General features: G+C 39.2%; 1 protein-coding gene across 7 annotated transcripts in view; it reads right to left on the bottom strand.

The window, feature by feature from the left end:
• Positions 1–7,781: 7,781 nt before the first annotated feature.
• Positions 7,782–25,702, bottom strand: part of axin1 (axin 1) — a 164,181-nt gene continuing 146,260 nt past the window's right edge. For 6 of the 7 annotated variants that reach the window (XM_073060274.1, XM_073060271.1, XM_073060273.1 and 3 more), the window contains exons 9-11: positions 24,396–24,503; positions 12,740–12,907; positions 7,782–10,470 (exon numbers count right to left, since the gene is read on the bottom strand). In XM_073060274.1, coding sequence (XP_072916375.1) covers positions 10,344–10,470; positions 12,740–12,907; positions 24,396–24,503 — 403 coding nt within the window. In that variant the 3' untranslated portion in view covers positions 7,782–10,343. The remainder of the gene's footprint in view (positions 10,471–12,739; positions 12,908–24,395; positions 24,504–25,702) is intronic. The other variant, XM_073060278.1, reaches the window with a different exon arrangement.

Here is a 25,702-nt window from a genome sequence, read left to right as displayed (position 1 = left end):
GGGGTGTGCACCCTATGGTCCAGGTGAATACCTACCTTCAGACCTTTCAGTTTCCCCAAGAACCTTCTCCATAGTAATGGTAACTTCACAGACTTCATGACTCCTTACATCTGGAACTTGCACCATACTGCTAGTGTCTTCCACAGTGAAAACTAATGCAAAATACTTATTCAGTTCATCCACCATTTCCTCGTCCATCACTACTACCTCTTTCCAGTGATCTGATATCCACTCTTGCTTTATTTATCTGAAGAAACTTTTGATATCCTTTTTAATACTTTTGTATTCCATCTGTACCTCCTTAATGACTTTTTTAGTTAACTTCTGTTAGTATTTAAATGCTTCCCAATCCTCTAACTTCCCACTAATATTTGCTCTATTATGTGCCCACTCTTTGGCTTTTATGTTGGCTTTGACTTCTCTCCTGTCATCTTGCCTATAGAATACGTCTTCCTCTTTGGGACGTACATTTCCTTTGTCTTCTGAATTGCTTCCAGAAATTCCAGCCATTGCTACTTGCCATCATCCCTGCCAGTGTTCTTTTCTGGCTAACGCCTCTCTCATTCCTCTGTAATTCCCTTTACTCCACTATAGACTATAAGACATAGGAACAGAATTGGGCCATTCAGCCCATTGAGTATGCTCCGCCATTCCATCATGTCTGATTCCAGATCCCACTCAACCCCATACACCTGCCTTCTCGCCATATCCTTTGATGCCCTGACCGATCAGGAAATGATCCACTTCTGCCTTAAAGATCTGCACAGACATGGTCTCTACCACAGTCTGTGGCAGAGCATTCCACAGATTTACTACTCTCTGGCTAAAAAAATTTCCCCTTACCCCTGTTCTAAAGGGTCACCCCTCAATTTTGAGCTGTGCCTTCTGGTTCTGGATAGCCCCACCATAGGAAACATGCTCTCCACATCCACCCTATCTATTCCTTTCAACATTCGGTAGGTTTCAACGAGATTCCCTGCATTGTTCTAAATTCCAGTGAGTACAGGGCCAAAGCTGCCAAATGCTCCTCATATGTTAATCCCTTCATTTCTGGAATCATCCTCGTAAACCACCACTGGACTCTCTCCAAAGACAATACATCCTTTCTGAGATATGGGAACCAAAACTGTTGACAATACTCTTAAGTGCAGCCTGACTAGTGTCTTATAAAGGTTCAGCATTATCTCCTTGTTTTTACATTCTATACCCTTTGAAATAAATGCCAACATTGCATTTGTCTTCTTTACCACAGACTCAACCTGCAAGTTAACCTTCTGAGAGTCCTGTAATACTATACATCTGACTGCAGCTTCTCCTTCTCAGAATTCAACATGAATTCAATCATATTATGATCACTTTTTCCTCAGGTTTCCTTTACCTTAAGCTCTCTAATCAATTCCAGTTCATTGCACAACACCCAATCCAGAATAGCTGATCCCCTAATGGGTTTAAAAAGTCATTTTATAGGCATTCTTGAAGTACCCCCTCTCGGAATCCCGGACCAACCTGATTTTTCCAATCTATCTGCATATTGAAGTCCTCCAAGACTATTGTAACATTGCCCTTTTGCCATGCATTTTCTATCTCCTGTTGTAATTTGTAGACCACATCCTACTATTGTTTGGGGGACTGTTTATATATCCCAGCAGCGTCTTTTTACCCTTGCAATTCCTTAGCTCTACCCACTTGCTGCAAACAGGCAACTATTATACTACTGCCTAAGAAGAATAACTTGGGCTGCCTTAATGAATATTGCCTGGTAGCACTCACATCGACAGTGATGAAATGCTTAGAGAGGTTGGTTATGACTAGACTGAACTCCTGCCTCAGCAAGGATCTGGACCCATTGCCATTAACCTATCGCCACAACAGATCAATGGCAGATGCAATCTCAATGGCTCTCCACACAGCTTTAGACCACCCAGACAATACAAACACCTACGTCAGGATGCTGTTCATCGACTATAGCTCAGCATTTAATACCATCATTCCCACAATCCTGATTGGTAAGTTTCAGGACCTGGGCCTCTGTACCTCCATTTGCAATTGGATCCTCGACTTCCTAAGCGGAAGACCAAAGTCTGTGCGGATAACATCTCCTCCTTGCTGACGATCAACTCTGGCGCACCTCAGGGGTGTGTGCTTAGCCCACTGCTCTACTCCCTGTATACACATGACTGTGTGGCTAGGCATAGCTCAAATACCATCTACAAATTTGCTGATGATACAACCATTGTTGGTAGAATATTAGGCCGTGACAAGAGGGTGTACAGGAGTGAGATATGCCAATTAGTGGAATGGTGCCACAACAACAACCTGGCACTCAATGTCAGTAAGACGAAAGAGCTGACTGTGAACTTCAGGAAGGGTAAGATGAAGGAACACATACCAATCCTCATAGAGGGATCAGAAGTGGAGAGAGTGAGCAGCTTCAAGTTCCTGGGTGTCAAGACCTCTAAGGCTCTAACCTGGTCCCAACATATCGATGTAGTCATAAAGAAAGCAAGCCAGCAGCTATACTTTATTAGGAGTTTGAAGTGATTTGGCATGTCAACAAATACGCTCAAAAACTTCTATAGTTTCACCGTGGGGAGCATTCTGACAGGCTGCATCACCATCTGGTATGGAGGGGCAACTGCACAGGACCGAAAGAAGCTGCAGGATGTTGTAAATTTAGTCAGCTCCATCTTGGGCACTGGCCTACAAAGTACCCAGGACATCTTTAGGGAGCGATGTCGCAGAAAGGCAGCATCCATTATTAAGGACCTGCAGCACCCAGGGCATGCCCTTTTCTCACTGTTACCATCAGGCAGGAGGTACAGAAGCCTGAAGGCACACACTCAGCAATTCAGGAACAGCTTCTTCCCCTCTGCCATCTGATTCCTAAATGGACATTGAAGCTTTGGACACTACCTCACTATTTTTAATATACAGTATTTCTGTTTCTGCACATTTAAAAAAATCTATTCAATATACATAATTGATTTGTTTATGTTTTATTTTATTTATTACAATTATTTTTTCTTCTTTCTCTGCTAGATTATGTATTGCATTGAACTACTGCTGCTAAATTGACAAATTTCACATCACATGTTGGTGATAATAAACCTGATTCTGATTCCACGAGTCAACGTTTTCTGACCCTACATCACCCCTTTCTAATGATTTGATTTAATTTTTTTTACCAACAGAGTAATGCCACTCTCTCTGCCTTCCTGCCTGTCCTTTCTATATAATGTGCATCTTTGACATTAGGCTCTCGGCTGTAATCTTCTTTCAGCCATGATTCAACGATACCTAAAACATGCCCGTCTGTAACAGTACTACAAGTTACACAAAATGCTGAAGGGACTCAGCATGCCAGCATCTATGGGAAAAGAAGTACAGCCGACTGTACTTTTTTTCTACAGATGCTGCCTAGGCTGCTGAGTTTGAGCATTTTGTGTGTGTTGCTCAGATTTTCAGCATCTGCAGATTTTCTCGTTTATGATTTCAGTACTACAAGTTCATGTCTTATCCATATACTGCGCACATTCAAATATAACATTTTCAGTCCTGCATTCATCCTTTTTGATTTTGTCTGTCTTCTACATTGCAACTCATCCTGTTGACTGCAATTTTGCTCTATCATCAGCCTCCTGCTATCGTCTCATTGATGACTACAACATACTTCCACGTGTTGATCCATGCCTTGAGTTCATCTACCTTTCCTATAATACTTCTTGCATTACAATATACCCAATTCAGAACATTAGTTCCGCCTTGTTCAACCTTTTGATTCCTGACTTTGTCTGAGGTCTTAACAACATGTCGCCACAACCACTCCACTATATGTTCTGGTATTCTGGTTTCCATCCCACTGCAACTGTAGTTTAAACCCTCATCCCATGCAGTACCAGCAAACCTTCCTGCTAGGATTAGTCCCCCTCCAGTTCAGGTGCAAACCATTTCTCTGTACAAATCCCATCTTCCTTACATGAGAACCCAATGATCCAATATCATCAAAGTGTCATGATATAGTGGAAAAAAGCCAATTGAATGCTAGTCTTAATAGCTAGAGAACAAGAACTCACCTTCTGCAACAATTATACAAAATCATTGTACAGTATGCTTCCCCAATGCGTTTTGTTGCTGTCTAAAAGTCACATATTTTGGAAAACGCAGGGATAAAACAGGAAAAAAAGCATTAAAGACCATAAGACATAGAACTGAAATTGAGTCTGCTCCACCATTCCATTATGGCTGGTTTATTATGCTTTCCAACCCCATTCTCATACCTCATTCCCCACAACCTTTGACAGCCTTACTAATCAAAAAACCTATCAACTTCCACTTTAAGTATACGGATTGGCTTAGGTTCCACACTCATCAGTGGCAATGAATTCCGGCTAAAATCATTTCTCCTCGTCTCTGTTCTCAGGCTGTCCTAGACTACCCCCCACTGTAGGAAACATCCTCTCTATGTTCACTCTATCTGGGCCTTTCAATATTTGAGATATCAAAGGTATCCCTGCTCATTCTTCTAAACGCCAGTGAGAACAGACCCAGAGCCATCAAATGCTCATTCATTCCCAGGATCAATCTTTGAACCTAGGTTAAATCACTTTGAATTTTAAATTACAGCATTGTGCACTATAACTGCATTGCATCTTATTCAAAAACTATGGTCATTGAAAGCATATAATAGTAAAAATCAATAAACTGCTCTTTAAACAACAATCCATTGGAGGATTCAGTGAGTCAAACAACATCTGTCTTGATGCAGGGTTTCAATCACAAACGTTGACAATGTTTTCTCTTCTCATCACCACAGACACTGCTCAACTTGCTGAGTTCCTCCAGTAAATAGCTTGTTGCTCCAGATTCCAGCATCTGCAGTCTCTTGTGTCTCAACTGCTCCTCAGTTTTCTTGCCAAAATAAGCTCCTATAATATACATGACCATTTGGTGCCAATTTAATCATTTTAGCAAAATATATAGATAGAGTTAAATCCTTCTTCATCTTTAGACAGCAGTTTCTGACCTGCCACTCTGCTTTCAAGCCCAGTAGTAGAGCACAAATGTATTTTAGCTGTGAGACCAGTGCACTTAGCATCCAGCCTCTCAGTGGTTGACAAAGGAAGTCAGAGATTGCATAGCATTAAAAAAAAGGAAATATGACAGAGCTAAGGTGAGTGGGAGGACAGATGATTGGGAAGTTTTTAAGGAACAACAGAACTTAACTAAAAAGACAATACGGGGAGAAAAAATGAGGTACGAACGCAAGCTAGCCAGGAATATAAAGGAAGATAGCAAAAGCTTTTTTAGGTATGTGAAGAGAAAGAAGATAGTTAAGAACAATGTTGGGCCCTTGAAGAATGAATTGGGTGAAATTGTTATGGGAAACAGAGAAATGGCAGAAGAATTTAATGAGTACTTTAGATCTGTTTTCACTAAGGAAGACACAAGCAATCTCCCAGATGTATGGATGGGCCAAGGACATAGGGTAACAGAGGAAATTAAACAGATTGACATTCGGAAGGAAACAGTGATGAGAAGACTGAAGGCTGACAAGTCCCCAGGTCCAGATGGTCTGCACCCTAGGGTACTAAAGGAGGTGGCCCTGGAAATTGCGGATGCATTGGTAATCATTTTCCAATGTTCCTTAGATTCAGGATCAGTTCATGAGGATTGGAGAATGGCTAATGTTATCCCACTTTTTAAGAAAGGAGGGAGGGAGAAAACAGAGAACTATCGACCTGTCAGCCTGACATCGGTGGTGGGAAAGATGGTAGAGTCCATTATTAAGGATGAAATAGTGGCATATCTAGTTAGCAGTGATAGGATTGGGCCGAGCCAGCATGGATTTACCAAGGGTAAATCATGCTTGACTAATCTGTTGGAGTTTTTCGAGGATGTAACCAGGAAGTTAGACGGGGGAGATCCAGTGGATGTAGTGTACCTCGATTTTCAGAAGGCATTTGATAAGGTCCCACATAGAAGATTGGTGGGTAAAATCAAAGCTCAGGGTATCGGGGGGAAGGCATTGACATGGATAGAAAACTGGTTGGCAGATAGAAAGCAAAGGGTAGCGGTGAATGGGTGTTTCTTGGAATGGCAGGTGGTGACTAGTGGGGTGCCACAGGGCTCGGTATTGGGACCACAGCTGTTTACCATTTATGTTAACGATTTGGATGAAGGCATAGAAAATAACATCAGCAAATTTGCTGATGATACTAAGCTGGGTGGCAGTGTGACATGTGATGAGGATGTTAGGAGAATTCAGGGTGACTTGGAAAGGCTGGGTGAGTGGGCAGATACTTGCCAGATGGCGTTTAATGTGAATAAGTGTGAGGTTATCCACTTTGGGAGTAAGAACAGGAAGGCAGATTATTATCTGAACGGTGTAGAGTTGGGTAAGGGAGAAATACAAAGAGATCTCGGAGTCCTTGTTCATCAGTCACTGAAGGTGAATGAGCAAGTGCAGCAGGCAGTGAAGAAGGCTAATGGAATGTTGGCCTTTATTACAAAGGGAATTGAGTACAAGAACAAGGAAATCCTCTTGCATTTGTACAGAGCCCTGGTGAGACCACACCTGGAGTATTGTGTACAGTTTTGGTCTCCAGGGTTAAGGAAGGACATCCTGGCTGTAGAGGAAGTGCAGCGTAGATTCACGAGGTTAATTCCTGGGATGTCTGGACTGTCTTACGCAGAGAGGTTAGAGAGACTGGGCTTGTACACGCTGGAATTAAGGAGATTGAGAGGGGATCTGACTGAAACATATAAGATTATTAAGGGATTGGACAAGATAGAGGCAGGAAATATGTTCCAGATGCTGGGAGAGTCCAGTACCAGAGGGCATGGTTTGAGAATAAGGGGTAGGTCATTTAGGACAGAGTTAAGGAAAAACTTCTTCTCCCAGAGAGTTGTGGGGGTCTGGAATGCTCTGCCTTGGAAGGTAGTGGAGGCCAATTCTCTGGATGCTTTCAAGAAGGAGCTAGATAGGTATCTTATGGATAGGGGAATCAAGGGATATGGGGACAAGGCAGGAACCGGGTATTGATAGGAATTGATCAGCCATGATCTCAAAATGGCGGTGCAGGCTCGAAGGGCCGAATGGTCTACTTCTGCACCTATTGTCTATTGTCTATCTACCCTGGTGATTGTTGGTTTGGTAAAGGGGTTAAGAATACTACATTCTGTTTTTACATTTTCTAGTTGGCTGTTGCTAATATATAGTGAAAACAGCATCTACCTTTTAATAGCACCCATGCATCCTGCTTTATGCTAGTTCATTGCCGTTTTCACACTTGCATGCTAAAATATTCACAAGTACAATTCTTCCTATAATTTCTTTATTGCAATAAGTAACCTCTTTCAAGTAGTAAGTGAAGGAGCGATATACAAATGTTATGATCAACAGGCAATATGGTCAAAGTGAATGAAATCTATGACTTGTGTTTTGGGAAGAATTTTAAGAGGAACTCTATATTAGGCCACATAAATGATTTATCAGTTACAACCTTCTCATAGAAATGCCAGCATTTATTATCCATCCCTAATTGCTATCATAATGGACAGACTTATAGACCCCACATTAGACCTCAGTGAACTAGATGCATTTTTACACCAATCTCACTGCTTTACTATCACCACTAGTGATACTGATGTTATTATTTCAGAATCATTTAATTTCCCAGCTACCATGATCATTGGTCCAAGGTTTTTAATTGCTAGCCCATGTTCAGAAAAACAGAATGTGACCAACAAAGTCCCAATCAGATATAGAAAGTACACAGAAATCACTTGATTTTCTTTTCTTTATTGTCCAAGTACCTTTTAAAAGATAATTGTACAAGTCAGCACACTGAAAGATGACTGAAACCAGGTAACTAAATCTTCTGACGTGCTGCTACTTGAAGACATCTTTAGAAAATGTACATATTTACAATGGAAACCCTTAGAAAAAAGGGAAATGCAAAACCCGTGAATGCAGGGCCACTTAAAAATCCCGCTGGACACCAAATGCAGGAGGAGAAAACTGTACTGCAAATCCCTGGATGAGGAGACCTGTTCCTCAGTCATGGGGGGGGGGGGGGGGGGGGTCACATAGCGTCAGACAGGTAACAGCATTGAATATAAAAGGCACTCTGTGATGTATTTTTATTTACACAATACCTTTCAGAAACAAGTATGTTGTTTTAGGCTGTTCCTTAGACTTACTGGATCTTAAGAAAACTTGTATCTAATTATCATTTCTGTGTAACAGATTGAAACACCCCTCATTAGTTTTAAACCCAGTTTCTAAAAATTTTGACAGCCAAATGGCAGTAAATTAAATTGTGAGAGGAACAATGCCATCAGAATGGAGAGTGGATGGGGTAATGGCATAACAATTTGGTTACATCTATAAATATGCATGTGGGTGAAAGCCCAACTTCCAGTATGAAGTTTCAAAATCAAAATTCATGCCCTTTTGAACACAGAGTAGAAACAGGGATACCTCCCTCCGGGTGTTCTGTCATACATCAGCCAACACAGAATGAGGCTTAACAGGTGAAAAGATGATTTTTCTCTGGCAATTCATACTTTGTTTCCAAATTAAAACCATATTAACAGTAACTTTTACTGTACAGGCCTTTGCTTTGTTCAGGAGACAGTATGTCTCAGGAAATGAATTTCATTAACAATTAAAAAGGTAGCATTACTACACAATTAAAATTTGGTACCAATGGATTTTACAATAATGTTTAATTAGGGGGAACAAAGTGTTTGTCAAAGTACCAAACATTGGAAATTAAGAACTATTATTAAGCATCAAGAATTAACAGTTTGGCTTATTTTTCTTTTTGCTCTTAAGAGCAATATCTTAAAATTTCACAGAGGGAAGTCCAAGTCATTTACTAGGCAAGCAATAGTCCAGATGAATAGAATGCATGATATTTTACACGTTTGTTGCTAGTTTAATGACTCTCAATTCCAGACATTTGCAACTTATTAAACTGTTCGATTGCATATACCACGAAAAAAATTAAATACAATGTCTTTTTTTTTAAAAAAACAGCATGACATTTTTGAAACTGACTAGATAATTTGAACAGATCACTTACTAATGTGGCCAACTTCATCATAAACACCCATGTCAGTACAGCAACAGAGCCAGCAGAGACAGTGCACATTGCAAGTTGTGGACTTAAGTGTTAAAAATATGCATGGTAATTTGAAGATAGATTACATGATGATAGAAAATTGAGGGCTAAGTAAGACAGATGGGTTATGTTGATCTTAGAGTAGATTAAAAGTTTGGCACAATATCATGGGCTGAAAGGCATATATTGTGCTATAATGTTCTATGATGTTGACTGCCCTGGTGTATTACCAGCTTCATGTTGGAAATGAAGCTAGTAAGATTTTTCAAATGCAAAGCATTACAACCAATTTAACCAGTGCTGGAGTTAGCAAATAAAATCAATACCCGTGCTCTTCCAAATCATGCTCCAGCCTACTTAATAAATCAAATCTAATTCATTTAAGTTATTTGTAGTGGGTACTTAAGACAAATTAGTTAGGATTTAGTTCCTCCTCTCGCCAAAACTGCAAGTGCACAGAAACTAACAAGCACCAAAATCATACATGCCAGGTGCCGACAATATTTTAGTAAGGGATGGGAAATGGGAGACTGCTATCAGTCAATTACTTCCGAGCATACACATTTTGATTGGGTCTTATGAAATAGTAGAACTTTCTCCCCCTGTGAAAAAGGCCTATACAGTAGTGTTTGCAAAGGTAATATATAAACTTTTTTGATGACCATTGCCCTGACAAGCCAGAAGTGATAATCATCCATTCAGTAAGTAGAGAAACACCTATCAATGGTTTGAAATGTGGACAAAATAGCTATTAATACATGGCTGTACACATTTGGTGAGCTCAAGTACCTGTATGTATGTTTTAAAATAACATAAGAGCACTGTTACATTAAAAATGCTATTTTCCTCAGATTACATTATATCAAAAATATGCAGCTTTAGTAAACAGTTTCATATTACAATTTCTAATACAATTTTACAATGCTACATTACACTTAGTGTTTGAAATATACTGATAAAGAGAAGATAATGCTGCAAACATTCCCCATACAAAGGACTGCACTGGCAGACCTTGGTGATGAAAGCACCATTTTTTTTTTCTGCTGTAACGAGCAGTTGTAAAATATCCCTGTGGAGAGCTGGAAGCCTTAATATGTCAGGTTGATGCATTTTCCACAGTTAACCACTGTGACCCCCAGTAATGCATTTTTAAACACTCCCAAGCAGCTGAAACTTCTCTTGTACCATTAGAAACTCTTCATGGCTGAATTGCATTTAGTCAATTTTTTCTACTTTTCCAATAATTTTCTCCTCAAAAATTGGCAGAATTGCTTCCTCATCACGAACCTCTTCAAACACCACCCCACAGTCAAATTCATCACTCACTTTCTTGAAATAATACCTGCAGAGCAAAAGAAAAAGTTCAAACACCACAATTAGGAAATTTTAAGAAAATATTCTTAGACTAGAATTAAGCAGTTTAGGAAAGTAAAGGTCGATTCTGCTTTTTCTTGTTAATTTTTCTTCCTCTAATCATGCTCTTTCCTGCATTAGACTATGTACAGAAAGCAATCTAACTCTTAAGATTACATGACTGAAACGAATCAAGCATTCTATGGAGATGACAGGAGGCCACCTGCTTGTTAAAATTCTGCAGAGATGAATGACTTTTGACTAAATTGAGCCCAATTAAACAACAGCAGTGGTGTTAGCATGACTCAAGTGAACCCCAGTTTGGTTTATCCTCTCTATTGCAGGAGATATTACATATTCTGCTAGTGGTACAGTGCTGCTAACTATGCTAATGAGAATAATTTTACTTTTAAAAATACAGCATGGTATTAGGCCTTTCTGGCCCAACTAGCACATGCCAGCCAATTAAACCCATGTGACCAATTGCCCTACAAACCTGTATGTCTTTGGAATGTGGGAGGAAACCGGAATGCCCAGAGAAAACCCACACGATTACAAGGAGAACATACAAACTCCTTACAGACAGCAGCGGGAATGGAACCCAGATCACTGGCTTTGTAATAGCTTTACGCTAAATGCTGCATTACCATGCTGCCCCTATTCATATCAGCTACATCACACACTTTTGATGTATAGGTTCGCTAAGAACACACAAAAGATTTACAGATTGATTATTCCTTATTTGGTTATAGAATAAGTTGCCACAACATCAGATAGTTAGGCACAGATGGATTAAGAACAAAATATCCAGTTCATTATCTGCAAACTTGAGTTATTCCTGTTGAATTCAATCTGCAGATAAACTCAAATTTGCAGATAAAGAACTGGATATTTTGTTCTTAATCCATCTGTGCCTAACTATCTGATGTTGTGGTAACTTATTTTTATAACCAAATAAAGGATAATCAATCTTTTGATTTTATTAATGCATTTAATGAGGGCAAAGACACCAACGAACAAAAAGTGCAAATCAATGTTCTTATAAACTTGTGTCTGGTTCTTCATCTTAAGGTACAGAGTCCTTAATTTTCCTTAAAGTTGTTAAGATACAAATTGAAAAGTTTCAAAACACCAGTTACATGAAGTCCAAACACAATAAATCAGTTTAGAGTTCCTTGGCTGGATGAACAGTAATCTTGGGTCATGTTATGGTTTTGGAAGCATAGCAATAAATAGCAGTAATGGTGTCATTTAAATCAAATGCCCAAAACATATGGCTGACATCATTTAGGCAAAGATCTTTAATCTGCAAATCTAGGCAGATACACTTTTTCTCTAGGGATATTCAAATCACATTGTTGCAGCTTTTAATTTTTTTGACATAAAGCCAGTGATCATTAATGGAGAATGTGTGGAGCAGGTTAAGACCTACAAGTATCTGGGAGTACAGTTAGACGAGAAGCTAGACTGGACTGCCAACACAGATGCCTTGTGCAGGAAGGCACAGAGTCGACTGTACTTCCTTAGAAGGTTGGCGTCATTCAATGTCTGTAGTGAGATGCTGAAGATGTTCTATAGGTCAGTTGTGGAGAGCGCCCTCTTCTTTGTGGTGGCGTGTTGGGGAGGCAGCATTAAGAAGAGGGACGCCTCACGTCTTAATAAGCTGGTAAGGAAGGCGGGCTCTGTTGTGGGCAAAGTACTGGAGAGTATAACATCGGTAGCTGAGCGAAGGGCGCTGAGTAGGCTACGGTCAATTATGGAAAACCCTGAACATCCTCTACATAGCACCATCCAGAGACAGAGAAGCAGTTTCAGCGACAGGTTGCTATCGATGCAATGCTCCTCAGACAGGATGAAGAGGTCAATACTCCCCAATGCCATTAGGCTTTACAATTCAACCGCCAGGAGTAAGATATGTTAAAGTGCCGGGGTTGATTGTATTTAATGTATTTAAGTAAACTACTTAAGAACTTTTTTAAAAGCTATTATTAATGATTTTTGAGAGAGTGATTTAGATGCATATCATATTTTTACTGAGTTAAGTATTGTATGTAATTAGTTTTGCTACAACAAGTGTATGGGACATTGGAAAAAATGTTGAATTTCCCCATGGGGATGAATAAAGTATCTATCTATCTATCTAAAGGTAATTGTTATTCTTCTTCCATAACTGTTCATTTCTCCCCATACACAACTGAAAATGTTAACTCATCAATTTACCTTCAATGCAACAGAAATCTCAGATCTGGAATGCATACCTGTAATTCCCTTTCTTAGTCAACAGCTCCTTAAACTGCCCTAATGTGACCACACGTCCTTTAACAGATGTCCTGTATGGAATTGGTTCCCCACAGAAGTAGTAGGCTACCACAATGTTATCACCAGTCTGCGACACACCATTTGCTGACTTCTTCTGTGGTTTATGCCTTTAAGTAGAAAGAGATCATAGTAAGATTCATTTTACTCTTCCACATTATTAATAATTGGTAAAGCATCTACAGAAACAAGACTGAGTTTAAAGGGGTCATCATATTTTTGGTTATTGACTGAAGAACTCAAATAGAACATTGCATAAATGACAAAATCCAAAAGATGTTAATAACATTTATTGAATTCTCAATGCCTCAAATTTAATTTGTTTTGGATTCAAACTGGTGGTTATTTAACTCCAAGTACAAATTAATTTACCGGCAGACAATTGTAGTAAAATCATTTCCCACTGTAAAACTGTTTCCCAGAAACCAAGAGTACCAGACTTTTTCCAGTTGAGACACCAAATATTGACAATGAAAACTTAAGTTCCTCATTAATGACAAAGGACCTGCTCCACTTTACTTTTATACAATACTAATGATTGGATCTCCAGAAAAACTTACCTTCCCAGAACTAGTGTCCAAAATATATGCTCTGGGCTATAACACTAAACAAAAATTCTCCAGCACTGATCATTCCAAGGCTACTCGCAAGTACTTAAAAGAGATACATCAGCAAAACTACCACAGCACATTGAATCTTGCATAGCCAAAATAAAACACCTAATGTTAATTTGTACTGTTTACCAGCGTTTCATTCAATATTCACAAAAATCTGATCCATTGCATTCCATTGTAGCTTTTCCAAACATCTATGTTTACCTCGCATCATATCTCTAAATACAAGAAGTTGATCTTAAAAGGAACAAATAAAAATAGAAGCAAAAGTAAAGACAACACACACAAAATGCTGGTGGAACACAGCAGGCCAGGCAGCATCTATAAGGAGAAGCACTGTCCACATTTTGGGCCGAGACCCTTGGTCAGGACTAACTGAAAGGAGAGATAGTAAGAGATTTGAAAGTAGTGGGGGGCGGGGGGGGGGGGGGGGGGAGGGCGAAATGTGAAATGATAGGACGGAGGGGGTGGGATGAAGCTAAGAGCTGGAAAGGTGATTGGCGAAAGTAATACAGAACTGGAGAAGGGAAAGGATCATGGGACGGGAGGACTCGGGAGAAAGAAAGGGGGAGGGGGGAAGCACCAGAGGGAGATGGAGAACAGGCAGTGATGGGCAGAAAGAGAGAGAAAAAAACCAAACAACTAAATATGTCAGGGATGAGGTAAGAAGGGGAGGAGGGGCATTAACGGAAGTTAGAGAAGTCAATGTTCATGCCATCAGGTTGGAGGCTACCCAGCTGGTATATAAGGTGTTGTTCCTCCAACCTAAGTTTGGATTCATTTTGACAGTGTTCCACCAGCATTTTGTGTGTGTTGTTTGAATTTCCAGCATTTGCAGATTTCCTCGTAGAAGCAAAAGTAGGTCATTCAATAATATTAAGACAGATCTTTAATCTGAGTTTCACTTTACCTCATACACCCTGAAATCTAAAAATCTAACTTCAAGGCCTCCCAAATCTTTGGATGAAGAAATTTCTTACCTTTGCCTGTACTAAATAGCTGACTCTTACTTTGAAACTGTGCATGCCAGTTTCAATCAACTGAACAAGGAGATGCATCTTCCACATCTACCCTATTAAATGCATTAAGAATTTGAACATTTTACTGTGACCCCTTTCATTCTCCTAAACTCTAAGTACAAAGGACCTGTTTACTTAATCTCTTCTCATATGACATACTAATCCCAGGAAACAAACTGAAGAACCTATGTTCCATGCATTCAGGAACATATGTCCTTCCTTAACCTTTGATCTGTACACAATATTCCAGAAGAGATTTCACCAAAGCCATATGTATCTGCAGAGTACAAGACATCTCCATTCTTGTACTTACAGTGGCATGCAAAATTTTGGGCACCCCTGGTCAAAATTTCTGTTACTGTGAATAGCTAAGCGAGTAAGATGACCTGATTTCCAAAAGGCATAAAGTTAAAGATGACACATTTCTTTAATATTTTAAGCAAGATTACTTTGTTATTTCCATCTTTTACAGCTTCAAAATAACAAAAAAGGAAAAGGGCCCAAAACAAAAGTTAGGGCACCCTGCATGGTCAGTACTTAGTAAAACCCCCTTTGGCAAGTATCACAGCCTGTAAACACTTTCTGTAAACAGCTAAAAGTCTTTCAATGCTTGTTTGGGGGATTTTTGCCCATTCTTCCTTGCAAAAGGCTTCTAGTTCTGTGAGATTCTTGGGCCATCTTGCATGCACTGCTCTTTTGAGGTCCATCCACAGATTTTCGCTGATGTTTAGGTTGGAGGACTGTGAGGGCCATGGCAAAACCTTCAGCTTGCGCCTCTTGAGGTAGTCCATTGTGGATTTTGAGGTGTGTTTACGATCATTTTCCTGTTGCAGAAGCCATCGTCTTTTCCCCTTCAGCTGCTTTTTTTTTACAGACGGTGTGATGTTTGCTTCCAGAATTTGCTGGTATTTAATTGAATTCATTCTTCCCTCTACCACTGAAATGTTACCCGTGCCACTGGCTGCAACACAAGTCCAAAGCATGATCGATCCACCCTCGTGCTTAACAGTTGGAGAGGTGTTCTTTTCATGAAATTCTGCACGCTTTTTTCTCCAAACATACCTTTGCTCATTGCGGCCAAAAGGTTCTATTTTAACTTCATCAGTCCACAGGACTTGTTTCCAAAATGCATCAGGCTTGTTTAGATGTTCCTTTGCAAACTTCTGACGCTGAATTTTGTGGTGAGGGCAGAGGAAAGGTTTTCTTCTGATGATTCTTCCATAAAGGTCATATTTGTGCAGGTGTCACTGCATAGTAGAACAGTGCACCGCCACTCCAGAGTCTGCTAAATCTTCCTGAAGGTCTTTTGCAGTCAAATGGGGGGGAGGGCTTGATTTGCCTTTTTAGCAATCCTACGAGCAGTTCTCTCAGAAAGTTTTCTTGGTCTTCCAGACCTCAACTTGACCTCCACCATTCCTGTTAACTGCCATTTCTTAATTACATTACGAACTGAGGAAACGGCTACCTTAAAATGCTTTACTATCTTCTTATAGCCTTCTCCTGCTTTGTGGGCATCATTTATTTTAATTTTCAGAGTGCTAGGCAGTTGCTTAGAGGAGCCCATGGCTGCTGATTGTTGGGACAAAGTTTGAGGAGTCAAGCTATTTATAAAGCTTTGAAATTTGCATCACCTGGCCTTTCCTAACGATGACTGTGAACAAGCCATAGCCCTAACAAGCTAATTAAGGTCTGAGACCTTGGTAAAAGTTATCTGAGAGCTCAAATCTCTTGGGGTGCCCAAACGTTTGCATGGTGCTCCTTTCCTTTTTTCCCCCCACTCTAAAATTGTACAAAACAAAAATAATACACTAATCTTGCTTAAAATGTTGAAAATAATGCTTCATCTTTAACTTTATGACTCTTGGAGTTTGGACTTTATGACTCATCTTCTAATCACTTAACTATTCACAGTAACATAAATTTTGACCAGGGGTGCCCAAACTTTTGCATGCCACTGTATACCTGCTTGTATTGCACTTTTCATCTTCCTGAATACTTGATGAACTAGCACATTTACCTAGGGATGTACAAGGATACCCTGGTTCCGACAAACACCAACATCTTTCAATCTCTCATCGAATAAGATACTTAAGTTTTCTTTTTCTACATTTTTCTCTTCAGGTGTTCCAAATTTTCCTTGTTATTAACTATCTGGCATGTCTTTGACTATGCTTTTATCCCACTGTAGATTAACTGCATTTTTCTTACAGCTCATGCTGCCATGGAGCTTTATAATCAGAGGATGTTATATTTGAATGCCCTTCATCCAAGTCACTGAAATAGACTGAACAGGTGGTGCTCCAAAATCTCAATACCTCACCAATCACAGCCTCTCAACATAAAAGAGCTGTTTATCCCGGCTTTGCCATTGATCAAACCATGCCATGCTCAATCTTTGTCCATGCACCACTCTCTCCAGTTTTGCAGAAACTCATATTGCACCTTAGTAAAGGTCTTCTGAAAGGTATTGGTTCAGCTTTACTTATTAGGCAAGATATGATCTCAAATTTCTAGTAGATTTGTCACAAACATCATTTCCCCTTCTGAATCCATTGAACTACCATGCTAGTGGAGCAACAAGTTGTACACAAATCAAAAACATTAGGTATGAAGAGTGCAACTTTACTGAAAGCAACTTATTATTAAATGGTCACTTCTGTCATTTTTACTTTCAAATAGTAACTCATTTCCAAAAGCCATCATAGTATTATTGACATAATAGGAAATTCTGCAAAAATGTAGGAAAAACACATTTCTCCAATAATGAAATGGGCAGGGAAAGTGAAAATATGAAAAAGACATTCAGGTTTGTGGGCTTGCTCGTTGTTGACTGATAAACATTAGCACTATACTAGCTAGAGAGATGCTCACTAACATAGGGTTTCTCATCTGGGGTTCTCCGAGACGTCGTGATTAAAAAAAAACATCGTCTTTTGAACTTCTCACAAAGCACAATGTTAGTGCTCACAGTGGTGGGGAATGACTGAGCAGCCCCGTTCACAATCTCGTTAGAGATCTCTCAGCCCATTATGGCAGCGTGCAGTAGGACCATGCTCATTGTCTGTTTTTGACATGAGATAGGGGAAGCTGTTGATAATTGGTGAGCATTGTATTGCATGGAGGGGAGGACGGTAGGCTGATGGTGAGCGTGAAATGCATTTTCTGAGCATTAAATGGATTCACCCAACTTGGGCTGTGACGTCAGCCTCTTCCTCCTGAATGACCTCCCCCAACTTCCCCTTACATGCATCCGACTGACTTATGGGAGCGAACAAACTCTACTGATGTAGTAGAAAAATGGAGGAAAATTTTTGCTCCAAGAAGGAATTTTTATGCACCGTGACTCAGCTGCAGGCCAGCCACTTTGCTGCTGTTTTAAACGTTGCAAAAGATGGATTGTGTAGGTTAGAATCAATTGTATTGTAAAGTTTTCATTTTTTTTGCTGTTTTCTCATTTAGTTATTTATTATGCTATTCTTTTAAAAATGTTATTAACCTTTATTCCATTGTGTCTAGTCTGTGGCAAACAACTTACAAATGTACCAATGGCTCCAGCAAAATTGAAGACACTAGCTACAAATCACATCTTTATGACATGTAAAAGTGCTGGTTATTTTAACCAGCCATTGGAATCTCAAAACAAACAGTAAAGCTTTAATTAAAATCAACTCACAACCTTTATTTAAATTACATCTACCTTCAAAAAAATTAAATCCTACTGGCTTAAGCCAGTTATTTAACAGAAATTTATTATGTTTGCCTTATGAAGTTTTAATATTTATGAAAGGAAAAGAAAGATTAAGTTTAAGAAAGGTAAGCTAAGCTTAACAACCCGTCGCCCCCCCAAGAAAAGATGGCTAAAAATTCATTCCCTACTCAAAAGAACATTGACAATTATTTTTAGATTATTGTATCTACAACTTATTGATCTAGCTAACGTACCGTGAGCTGCAGATATATATTTTTTATATAACGCAGGGGTTCCTCCAGAGCAAAGAGGTAGAGAAAGGCTGCTCTAACCATTTGATTGTAGCATTGCTTTATGGCAGGAAACCAAAAGGAAATTAAAGTAACCTAACAGATCAATACAACATTTTAAATTACTAAAATGCCTCTATAAATTTCTTCAGTGAATTTAAGTAATATTCATAAATATTAATCTGTGTATACTTTTAACCTGTAAAACTCCTGCGTCAATTAGTTCAGAGTAATTATTCAGGAAAATTACTTGCAATAAGTTAATCTTATGGAATAAATGGCTAATTAAAATTTCAGATCAATATACAGATGTAACATTACTGCTAACTAATTTAAATCAACTGAAATTAAATAGTTGGTGCTTTTTCGTAATTCTTTAAATATGTAATACTGCTTGTTTAATACTCCATTATGGGCTCAGGTCATCTTCCAGAAAATGTAAATATCAAACAGCATGGACAAAAACTGATAATGGTTTTCAAAAATATTCACAAGTATAGATGCTCTTTCCTCTTCTGCAAGCGTGAATCATGGCTATCCATGTTCAGTCCTCAAGACCTTGATGCTCTTACATAGCTTAGAAAATGATGTGGCAAAGATAAAAGAATAAAACTGAGCTAAGAGCAGACAAAGATGGAAATCACCACCTTCTGTTACGATGCTCCACCATGTGGCTGTGGTTTACCAGGTTTAATCCCATGTGGGCCTAACCTGGACATGAAATTACTACCTTCAAAGTGATCATGGTCAAAATTTCAGAAAGGAGGATCATCAGAAATGTGGGAGGACCGGTCACCTCTGCAATACCTGTCAAAACCACAAGTCTAGAGGAATTTTGTGCAAAGTAGCAGTCATGGCTGTTCTAAAAGAAAGTAAAACTCTTATTTTCCAATGTCACTTTACAGTAGCACCCAAGGAAAAAAGGGAAAAGGAGGAAAACACAAAAGAACAAGATAGCACAGAAGACGAATAGCACGAGCATATAAAGAAACACATCCAATCCAAAAGGAGAATGAAAAAAAAGAGGGAAGGGCAAACCAGGTCACTTGAAAAAAGGAAAGAAAAATCTGCAAATCTAAGAGGCTAATATTTAATGTGGCAAGAGATGCCCGGAATCTTCAGAGTCACCCTTCCTTTGAAGAGGAGCAAGGAAGTTGGCAGCAGCACAATATGGTAGTGAAACAATACACCATAAAGTGAATAGTTGTGACAGGAAGCAAAACATTGGGAGCAACAGTGTTGATGTCAGCCACCCTTGCAAAGCAGAGCAACAACACCAAAGGCATGGGTGACCAACCCTGGTAAATCAGTCAGTTCAACCTCTGCACTACAACCCACTCCACCCCATCCACATCTTCCTTTCTCATTTTCCTTCATTCTGCTTCCTGTGCAGATCACTCTATCTATGAATCCTTCATCAGCTCTTCCATCTGCATCTACCTCTCTCTGTTTACCACTATACAGGGACCTAAATGGAACCTTCCAGGTAAGGCAGAGATCAATGTGCACCTCCTCCAATCTGGTCCATTGCATTTAGTGCTTCCTCTACTTTGGTAAGCCCAAGTATAGACCAGACTGCCATTTTACAGAGTATATGTGCTCTAGCCACAGTAGCCAACACATGATCCCATTCCCACAATGAACTGTTTGTCCTCAGCAACCTTGAACAACACCCCATATTCTGCCTGAGTAATATTCAACACAATGGTATAAACATATTTCAAATTTCAGAAAACTCACTTCTCGTGTTCCTTTCCCACTTCTACTAGTCCTCCCAGGCTCACTCATCTCTTCTCCACCTTGCTTCATCTACTCATCATCAACCCCTCCCCCCAAAAAAAATCTGATTCCACTGATCACCTACCAGCTCCTGTCCCACCCATTTTATACTGTCCAGCTTTACTCTGCTGCCCAGTCCTGATGCAGAGTCTCAAGCCAAAGCTTCAGCACATCTGTTATGCCTCCACAGATAGTATTTGATGTGTTGAGTTATTCCAGCAGCTTTCTTTTCTACAACTTGCATTTTTATTTTCCTCCTGCAACTTGAGAAAGATTCTGGGAGAATAGCTTGGATAGAAAGTATAGATAAAGAAAATACTGGTGCATTGGCAATTGTGTTCACTCTCAATCAAACAAATAATCAAGGGCAAGATGATTTTGCTGTGGACTAGGCATTGCATCGATACTGTAGCAATTATCCAAGGAATTTAGTATTTCATCTGAAACCCAAAAGATCGATTGGGTTCATAAACCTTCCATATATAAATGTCTAGAAAAGGTGGGGGGGAGAATATCTAATGCTGGCTTCATTCCAAAAGCCACTAGATACAGAAACACCACCTGTTACAATGCGTTGAAGTCCTATCTGGCCCAGAGCGGCAAAAAATGGATCTCACTGTTGTTAGTACAATACCTGTTCATAAATCAATTAGTCAGGGATCTTCGCAAAATATTAGAGCTCTGTAGAAAAAGGACACACTGAACCTTGATAGATGGCTGCTCTAGTGGATTGTCAATGTAATTTGGCAAGATTTTCCAGCAGTTGTTTTTTAAGCAGCAAACCTTTAAATGCTTGATGGTTAGAAAGGTTCTATCCATCATATTTTTCATGTATGGTTGGAGTACTGAAACATACTGCACTCAATGATTTCACTAGAAAAGAATTCTAGAATGTGCTTTTGGCAAGATGGTCTAGGAAAAGATACAGGGGTATTTTTCAAGATTCACTCTAAACAACTGCATAACCTCAGTTGTCTGCATTGTATGACCACTTTCAGCTATCAATTAATTAACAATTATCAGCTAAAAGCTGGTTTTGCAGTTACAACCTTACACTTAATGTCAGAAAGACCAAATAATTGATTGTGGACTTCAAAAAGGGTAAGATGAGGGAATACACACCAGTCCTCTTTGAGGGATCAGAAGAAAAGATGAGCAATTTTGAGTTCTGGGTGTCAACATCTCTGAGGATCTATCCTGGGCCCAATGTATTGATGCAGCTACCAAGAAAGCACAACAGTGGCCATATTTCTTTAGGCAATTGAGGAAATTTGGTATGTCACCAAAGACACTCACAAATTTCTACAGATGTACCATGGTGTGCATTCTAACTGGCTGCATCACCATCTGGTATGGGGGGGGGGGGAGGGGCACTGCACAGGATCAAAATAAGCTGCAGAAAGTTGTAAAATTAGTCAGCTCCATAATGGCCACTAGCCTCCCGAGCATCCAGGACATTTCAAAAAGCGATGTCTCAAAAAGGTGGTATGCATCATTAAGGACCCCCTCATCACCCAGGACATGCCCTCTTCTCATTGCTGCCAACAGGGAGGAAGTACAGGATCCTGAAGCCTCAAACTCAATGACTCAGGAATAGCTTCTTCCCCTCTGCCATCAGATTTCTGAATGGACATTGAACCTTGAACACTAACTCCTTATTTCTTTTTTTCAATGTTTTTGCAAAAATTAAAAACACACACATACATATATACATACACATATATATACACTTACTGTAATTTTGTTTTTATTATGTATTGCAATGTACTGCTGCCACACAATGAATTTTATGGCAAATGCCAGTGATATTAAACCTGATTCTGATTTACCATAGTAAAAAAAATCCTCCTGTGACCCCAAAACTCACAGGAAGGTTCTAACAGTGGAAGGTGCTGTTGATTGCAAGCACACTCCAACAATGATGACCATGTGCTGCGCTGAGGAAAAGGCCTTTTGGGAAAGAACCTAAATACCCTCACCCCAGTTGCACCCAAATTAACTGGAATAGGAACTCTGAATTATTTGTCCAAGTATTGTTTAATAGTAATTGAAAATGTGGATGTTAAGAAATTGGCGTAACACGAATCCAGAGTTGCAGTTCAAGTTTAATTATCCTCCAGCCAAATAAAACAGTGTTCTTCCAGGGCCAAGGTGTGGAACACATTACCAACAGCACATAACATGTTTTCTATTTTCTAAATGGAGAGAAAATACAAAATAAAAACAGAGGTGCAAAGGGACTTGGGAGTCCTTGGGCAGAATTCCCTAAAGGTTAGTTTGCAGGTTGAGTCTGTGGTGAAGAAGGCAAACGCATTTATGTTAGTATTCATTTCAAGATGACTAGAATAGAAAAGCAAGGATGTAATGTTGAGACTTTATCAAGTACTGGTAAGGACTCACTTGGAGTATTGTGAGTAGTTCTGACCCCTTATCTTAGAAAGGATCTACTGAAGCTGGAGAGGGTTCAAAGGAGGTTCCGAAAATGATTCCAGGATTGAAAGGCTTGTCATATGAAGTGCATTTGATGGCTCTGAGCCTGTATTCGCTGGAATTCAGAAGAATGAGAGGTAACCTCATTGGAACCTACCAAATGGTGAAAGGCCTTGATAAGAATGGATGTGGAGAGCATATTTCCTATGGTGGGAGAGTCTAAGACCAGAGGACACAGCCTTAGAATAGAGGGTGTCCTTTTAGAATGGACATGAGGAGGAATTTCTTTTGCTAGAGTGTGGTGAATTTGTGGAATACTTTGCCACAAGTAGCTGTGGAGACCAAGTCTTTGTGTATATTTAAGGCAGAAGTTGATAGTCTCTTGATTGGTCAGGGCATGAAGGGATGCAAAGAGAAGGCAGGAGATTGGGGCTGAGGGGAAAAATGGATCAACCATGATGAAATGGTAGAGCAGATTTGATGGGTCAAGTGGCCTAATTCTGCTCCTATATCTCAAGGTCTTATGGTCATATAGTTACAATGACGGAAAAGCATGCAGCCATACAGTCATGAAAAAGATAGCTTAAGTCCCTGAGTGGCATGGCCTGTAGGTTAATGTTGCATGGGATGTGTCCAATCCAGCTTGCTTGCTCTTCCACTGAGTGAACATTGGAGGGCAACAATGACTGGAGGGGCGTCCCCTAACCCATAATGGACTCCGGTGTGCCCATAGACCGCTGCTCTATTCCTTAGCATGTTCTCTCCTGTGCAGCTGCAAAAGGCAACATACACAGCATGAGGGCCTAGTCCAGGCCACAAACTGAAGCAATGAAGCTTGCTTGCTGTTGGTCTCGCCAATGAATTAATAAATTAATGAATCAATGATTTGCCGTATTCTACATTCCAATGTCCAGCAGCGTTTTGCAATCACAAAAAAATGTCCAAGACAATCACCGAGCATCATCTTGGCACAGCAACTGTACGCAAGTTTGGGTGACAGAACAACAAAAGTACACAATCAATCCAGCTCCATTGCTATCAAGCAACTCACTGATGGGGAAGACCTGCAGTACTTGATGATCTTAGTATCCTGCAGTGTCTTGCAATTGTAAAAGAAGATATAAAGGACAATTACACCTTTGATTGGATTTAGAGAGGCTGCTTAATATGAGCCCACTGCTATCTTACCAGAAATTGTGATGAAAATGTTGACTTGAATATTTTCTATTGCACATACTTTATTATTATACAAATAAAGTATATTTTGAGATCTTAAAAAATCCCTTAGCTTAGTATTTGGAACATTTCCCTATGAAACAATAGACATTTTCATTTTAAATGCAGAATCCAATTGAATGCTCACAATCAATTATGCAAGTGTCTCCAAATGCAGTTTAAAATAAAAAAGGAAGTCACTAGATTTTAAAGCAACATCGATTCATTGCTAAAATTTTTAAACTACTAAAATGGGGCTTATAGATAAAACATTTGCAAACAGCACTGTAACTAGACAGTATGAATACATTTTATTCCTTTTCTTATTAGCAGCTACTAAATCCTGAGATTAATTGCTGATGATATTTTGGAGCAATACATTCAACCTTAATGAATATATTGCAACAACTAGTATGAAATATTCAAATGATCAAAATATACTGCAAGAACAATTTAACAACTTTTTGCTAATACAAGAAAATAATTGAAAATACCTAGGAACAAACTAATTAATATCTAAACCTAGGATCACAGAGAATACATCAACAGCAGCGGGCACGTACTCTGACTCAGAGAGATCCATGTCGGAGACGGCTGGTACCACATTCAGCACTGGAATACATGCAGGTCTGATAGAAGTGCGACCCCGTTGGATAACCTCTTGCACATACCTGCAGTGTCATGGAGAATAATCCTAGGAATTAGAATACTCCATTCCATCTAACTGTCTTTCTCCCTTCTTAGAAATGGTGCTCACTACTATCAAAGTGTTCATCTGTTACTTTATTAATACCCTTTCTCATTTTAATATATGGATTTCTTCACCCACCCACTCATGATGCGCAAGCGCATGTGCGCGCGTGTGCACACACTTTTTTTTAAACCATCAGACTAAAATTTCTAACTAGATTCTTAAAAGAGGTCATGGATATCTCCAAGAGATATCCATGGATTATTACTTTTTGCATGCAAGCATCCTTTAAACAAGGTAGTTACAGCATCTATGTTACAATAAAAGTACATTTGATAAATATTTAAATTTAAGGAATTAATTCTGGTTGAATATGATTTTGCAAAGATAATAAAGGCATCTTGTTAAACTGAAATTTACTACTGATTTCTAAATCTGCAATAATCAACTTCATTCTGCATCTACTCAAACTGCAAATTAGATATAATGTAATATTTAAAACTCAAGTACTATTAGAATTAAAATAACTTTGCAGCAACGATTTTTAAATTAAAAAGTCTTGTAGAATGATAATACTTTGAAATAATAGCCTTTTGATGATGTTTCACCATGTGACACATTGTCAACTAGTTATACCCTTAAGGTTGAGGGCATATCTATCAAATGGAATATCAATAATACAAAGGCTTTGACAACAATGTCAATATTTGCTAGGATACAATGACAGATACTTAACTCAGGCTTGGGGGGGCGGGGTTCAAAAATAAAGCCATTTTATTAAGATCAATGGCTGATTTTGCAAAAAATACTTATTACTTCAACTCTTGCCATGTACCTTTACTATAAATTACAGTCAATAATGGGAAAATAGTTCAATGGTAAAAATATTGATATCTAATTATTTGTTCTTCCATGTGACCAATAGCATTTTAAACCTGCTAATTTAGTATATTTGTCAGATTTGTTCCCCCACCCCACAAGTCTGACTGGTTGAATATCTTCTCCAAATAATTAGGAAGAACTACCAATATACGTCAATTAACCTTCATATCAACAGATATTATGCAGCAATGTTTAGGATTAATTAAAACCTGAAAGTTCAAGTAGCTTGCAAGATTTCTTTGGCCAGTCTCAAATTAACCAAATACCATTTGGAGTAAGATATAGGAGATAAGAACC

The sequence above is a fragment of the Hemitrygon akajei genome, chromosome 11, assembly GCF_048418815.1.
Source record: "Hemitrygon akajei chromosome 11, sHemAka1.3, whole genome shotgun sequence".
Classification (NCBI taxonomy): Eukaryota; Metazoa; Chordata; class Chondrichthyes; order Myliobatiformes; family Dasyatidae; genus Hemitrygon; species Hemitrygon akajei.
This window is presented reverse-complemented; position numbering and strand designations above follow the sequence as displayed.